The following is a 6,000-nucleotide window of genomic DNA, read 5'->3' as shown; positions in this document are numbered from 1 at the left end:
GGCAATGTTACCTGCTGGCAGTGCCCTTTTTCAGCAGGATAATGCACCCTGCCACACTGCAAAAATTGTTCAGGAATGGTTTGAGGAGATAAAGTATTCAAGGTGTTGCCTTGGCCTTAAAAATCATCCGCTCTCAATCCGATTGAGCATCTTTGGAATGTGCTGGAACAACAAATCCAAGCCACGGAGACCTCACCTTGCAACTTGCAAGACTTAAAGGACCTGCAAATGTCTTGGTACCAGATGCCACAGGACACGTTCAGAGGTCTTGTTGAATCTATGCCTTGACGAATCAGAGCTGTTTTTGCAGCACAAGAGATACCCATATGATTAAGCAGGTGCTATTAAGCTCAGTGCGTAGTGTAAAGCAGCATTGTGTTTTCCTTAAAAAACAAACAAAACAAAAAAACCCTATCCTTTATTTATACAATCTTTTTTTCATTGTGCTGGTTCCTAATATCTGATTCCTCTGACTGATGGATTAAAGGTAACTTAGCTAAGCAACTGTGCTTAAGCTTTACCTATTGCCAAAGATCATGCAACCCATCATACCATTTCTTATGTATAACTGAAAAGTGCAGGTGAATTTCCAAGTAATAAAAACAATGGAATGTAGAGGGAAAAATGATTTAAAAACAAAACCTGCAAAGTGACTCGTCAATAGAGAAATTAATGCTGCTCAGGTATCTCAATAAAAAAGGACAAAATGTTATTTTTATCTTACTTTTTATTTACAGTAACATAAGTTAACTTTGCACATCCCAAACCAAATTAAATAAAGAACTTTCCTTCCAAAGTAATCTGTCATTTCTATTAGCTGTCTAACCAAGGCACAGCCCTGTGACCTAGGAGGAGAATGAAATAAGTCCTACACTACAAGGCAAACTGAAAACATTCAGGTGATATAAGAAAGTCAAATGATTTACACCTTAATCAAGCTTACATGCCATTCTCTCCATGAATGGTTTGAAACTCTGTTCCGATCTGCTGTACAAGGGTTAATAACTTCAGTTCTCTAGTGCAATGATAAGGCAGTGCAGAACATAGGGATGATCTTTGAAGCACCAGTCATTAGTGGACAGGTCGGTTTACATAAATTATTTAGAATCACGTAGGTGGCAAATGTACTACTTTTCTGGGTGGGAGGCCATTCAGTGCACACACACTCCATCACACATCATCTTTGGAAACCCACAGGGCCTGTAAATATTGTTGCAGCATCACTGGGTAATTTATTCTGCCAAGGTTATCTGTTTAAGAACCAACGATGGTCTAAGCTATCATAACAATGTGGTTTTTAACTAGTGTAATCTAAAATGGAATGTTTAACTCAGTTACTGCAGGTAGTAACAGAGCTACCCCCAGTTTTAAGTATAGAAGGCAAGACACGCAATCCTTCAATGAGGGCTAAAACTCTTTCTCTGCCTTTTAAACAAGGTGCATTTAACAAGCTAGCTACTACTCAAGTGCTTCCAACAAAGGCTACTTTTACAGTTCTTAAAAATACGAAACGAACATTGAAGATTATCTCACCAACCCAGCCATCACTTTGTACAGTTTAGATAATAAAATGCCTATAAAGAGGGCGAAAGCGCACGGATGTGTTGTGTCCTGTATAAACACACTGTTAGGCATGGTCTAAATAGAAAGACCTGTTACAACACAGTTTTATGTATGTTTAGGTTACAGTGTGCCATTTATATTTTAACACACAGTAGTGTAAACAAATATATAATTATAGTTTCAGACGAATTGATTTGTTCCAACAACCAGTGTTCAGTCAGTTCCCTCCAACTCCATAACGTCACAAGTGTGAAACGGCGTATTCAAGATCCGGAGAGTGCAACTAAAGTTATGGGACAAGATATGTGCTCTGCAGCTTCTCATCAACAACCACAGTTTTGTTTGAAGCGTAGAAATACAATACAATATATTTACAACACAACTACATAGAATATAGTTTTTCATTTCACCATCACGTCATGCATCACAGGTTTCCTGGCATTAAAAGGGGCTCAAATGAAAATGTCACCCTTAGTAACCATAGTCTCCCAAGAACACCAGGGACAAATGTTGGTCTTCGATCACGATTGACCAGCTACGTGCTGATGACAGGGATGTGAAAATCCTTATGGTCAAAGATAAGAGGTCTTTTGGGAGGATTGGGGTCCTTGTCTGCTCTATGGAGAAGTTTGAAGAGGCCAGTTCCAATGTTCATTGGGATACCCATTATGATGCATTCTGAGACCCCTAAATAGTGAGAGAAGAGGGTCAGTGAGCGCTCATCAATGACAAATTGAAACACTTACCTCAGTACATAGAATTTAAATGCTGCAGGAAGAACATCTGTTATCGTATCAATACATTTCCTTTGGAATTAATCTGAGTAAGTGACTTCTCCCCTGCACCATGTGATATGTATCTACTGCTTAACATTATGAAGAAATGTTGTATCTAATAATATACACTTTTACTAGGGGACAGAGAGTGAGAAATGCTCAGGCATGGAAGGTTTAATGCACACGGACATTTAGCTTACAAATAAGTACAGAATTGTTTGGTTTTACATAGTTAATAATTTACTCTAATTTACTTGATATTGATTTTATTGTGCATTTGGCTAAGAGATTAAACATCACATTTAGGTGCTGAAAAAATGCAAAGAAATTAAACTTAAAAACACAATGCTTTACATGTTTACAATATACAATATTTAAGCAGCGGATATTAGAGTATAGTCCAATATAGGTAAAATACATAACCACACTCACCGCACACAGAATCCTTCTGTCCAAAATAGGCCGCATCAAAAAGATGATCAGCGGTCTTCTCAAAGGAAGCCAACATCAAGACGCTTTCCTTCATCTTTGCCAAGCCAAAGCGAGTGATGCCCAGGACTTCACCCTAAAAGAAAGAGGGCAGAAAAGGGAATGGTGAAATCTAGAAGCAAAATCAGAGTAGTTTGGGAGCATATATGTAGTAAAAAACAAACAAACCTGCAACCCAAGGGTTGAACAGATTCTACTGATGATGCATTATCCCACTGAGCTATCTAACATATGCTCTAAAATATGATTTTACCAGAAGGACACCTTACAACCAACCAATCTTTACTACGTAAGGAATGCACTTTACCTTTCGTGTAATTAAACCCATCCCCCTTAAAACTGTAAATCTGTTTGAGCAGGGTCTTCATCACCTTTTTCTTCAACTTGTCTTGTCCCAGCTGGTTGTTTTCCCCCACATCTTACCATTTATCCTGGTAGTCTAAAAAGGCATGACCCCCATCCACCGCTGATGTACATTCTATCCTAATAATTAGTAGATCTCAGTTTTCACCAGATGTGCTTTACTATGGTTCATAAAACATGAAGGGAATGTGTGTGTGTGTTTAAGGAGGCTTTTAAACACAACCCGATGTGGGATTTAACACTGCCATACTCCAGATGGTGCATAATTATCATTACACCTGCCCTATATCTGACAGAAATCCGCATTTTAACCACTTAACGCTGTGAGAGCGTTCTATGCCATCCTACATAAAGTAGGACTGCATAAAATACCCTGCATATTTAGTGTGAGCAGGGTTAAATCTCACACCAGGTAGTACAGACATCAATGGATACCTGGGACGGCTCCTCTGTCAGCTGGAATCAGTTTTAGTGGCACAGACTTTTTGATGGGCTGTTTGCTGTGCCTGAAGTTAGCAATACAAAGTGCTTTTTAAATAGGCATTTAAATGCATATAACTAGATTGCAGTGTGAGTAGGGTTAAAACCCTGCTCACACCAGGAAACCCAGGTATCAATAGATACCTGCGGCTCCTCTCTGTCAGCTGAAGCTATTTCTAGTAGCCCCAGACCAGGGGTCGGCAACCCGCGGCTCCGGAGCCGCATGTGGCTCTTTTGAACCTTTGCCGCGGCTCTGGGGCGGATACTAGGGAGGGGAGGAGGCGCATTGTGCGCCCTGACACTCCCCACTGTGGCGGGCGCTGTAGTTACGCACCGTCCTGACGTCTCCTTCCCGCCCGCTGTCAGATCGGAGGGCAGCGGCGCGCATGCAGGTCTACGACTGCGAGGAGGAAGATGACATCCGTCCAGACTCCCGTCAGCAGCAGCAGCAGCAGCAGCAGCAGCGTGCCAGGCACCAGTGTGAGGTAAGTGAAGTGATGCCTCAGGGGGGGAGGGGGGGGAGCCCGGCCCACACACTTACACAGACAGAACTTAAATACATTTTTATCCAATTTAATGTGCCACTAGTGTACAATGTATTTTTTTTTTTTTTTTTTGTTAAAGTGTAATTTATATCATATAATAAAACATAAATCCCAAGTATTCCTATTTAGGAGGAGAAGTCCCTATTTCCCAAATTCCTTTGTCACTCATTTCTATCATCATTGCCCCTCTTTTCTAGGAGCTCCATTTTGTTGGTGAGTCTACAGCAGAGCTCCACCAAAATAATACTGACAGTAGTATGTCTTTAAACTACAATAAATGTGTCTGAGTGTATAACAGAGCTCCACCGCAATAATACTCCCAGTAATGTGTCCGAGTTTGTAACAGAGCTCCACAGTAATAATACTCCCAGTAATGTGCCTGAGTTTATAACAGAGCTCCACAGCAATAATACTGCCAGTAATGTGTCTGAGTGTATAACAGAGCTCCATAGCAATAATACTCCCAGTAATGTGCCTGAGTTTATAACAGAGCTCCACCGCAATAATACTCCCAGTAATGTGTCTGAGTGTATAACAGAGCTCCATAGCAATAATACTCCCAGTAATGTGTCTGAGTGTATAACGGAGCTCCACCGCAATAATACTCCCAGTAATGTGTCTGAGTGTATAACAGAGCTCCATAGCAATAATACTCCCAGTAATGTGTCTGAGTGTATAACGGAGCTCCACCGCAATAATACTCCCAGTAATGTGTCTGAGTGTATAACAGAGCTCCACAGCAATAATACTCCTAGTAATGTGTCTGGGTGTATAACAGAGCTCCACAGCAATAACACTCCCAGTAATGTGTCTGAGTGTATAACAGAGTTCCACAGCAATAATACTCCCAGTAATGTGTCTGAGTGTATAACAGAGCTTCCCAGTAATAATACTCCCAGTAATGTGTCTTTAAACTACAATAAATGTGGTTAGAAATCGGTCTGTATAAATAAGATATATTGTTCTTCAAGTATTCCTTTGTCCATTTGAAATGTTAGGAGGCATGTTAATACTTGTTAATAGATACTACTTGAAATCTGCTGTAGTAAACTGTATGATCAGTCATAATAATGAAATGAAATGTGTTACGCATAACCAGCTTTTGTGGACAATTGTGACCATAATACATAAAGGGTAACTGAGCATAGCGCAGCCATAATCCTTAGTAGCTGGGTTACTAATACTTTGTTGTCATCTTTTTAAGCAATCAGAAGGAAAAAAAAGTGACAAAAAAAGTTCTTTTTATAATGACGAGGATGACATTGGGCCCTCATTATTAATTATTATTTACATCAGGCACTGATTATGATTTATAGTAGACTGGGGCCCTGATTAATTTTCTATGTCATTTTGGGGCATTGATTTTGCTATGGGGCCCTCTGATTTCTAATTACGCCCCTGTTTTGGACCCCCGGTAGGCCAGCCATGGATAAAGGCAAGAAAAGAAAAATTGTTTTAAATGTCGCAATGGTTTTGCGGCTCCCAGTTTTTTTTTTTTCTTCGGAAACTGGTCCAAGTGGCTCTTTTTGTCTTAAAGGTTGCAGACCCCTGCCCCAGACTGACAGCCTAGCTGCATGCAAAGCTCAAGATCAACAGTGAGATCAACATGCAGTTCTTCCAATGGGGATTTAAATCCCCATAGACAGCAATGTAGTGTGAGCAGGGCTAAACCCTGCTCACACCAGGAAAACCAGGTACCTGGGGCTTCCCTCTGCCAGTTGTGGCCTTTTTTGTGGCCCCAGACTTTTGATGAGCTGCAGGCTGAAAGTCAGCATATGTCACAT

At 40.6% G+C, this 6,000-nt stretch overlaps 1 protein-coding gene across 2 annotated transcripts in view; it reads right to left on the bottom strand.

Annotated features, from left to right (window-relative positions):
* Window positions 1-711: 711 nt before the first annotated feature.
* Window positions 712-6,000, bottom strand: part of POLR3A (RNA polymerase III subunit A) — a 59,512-nt gene continuing 54,223 nt past the window's right edge. For both annotated transcript variants that reach the window (XM_063434197.1, XM_063434198.1), the window contains 2 exons: window positions 2,772-2,904; window positions 712-2,250 (listed from right to left, as the gene is read on the bottom strand). In XM_063434197.1, coding sequence (XP_063290267.1) covers window positions 2,099-2,250; window positions 2,772-2,904 — 285 coding nt within the window. In that variant the 3' untranslated portion in view covers window positions 712-2,098. The remainder of the gene's footprint in view (window positions 2,251-2,771; window positions 2,905-6,000) is intronic.

This window comes from Pelobates fuscus, chromosome 10, assembly GCF_036172605.1.
Source record: "Pelobates fuscus isolate aPelFus1 chromosome 10, aPelFus1.pri, whole genome shotgun sequence".
In the NCBI taxonomy this organism is placed as follows: Eukaryota; Metazoa; Chordata; class Amphibia; order Anura; family Pelobatidae; genus Pelobates; species Pelobates fuscus.
This window is presented reverse-complemented; position numbering and strand designations above follow the sequence as displayed.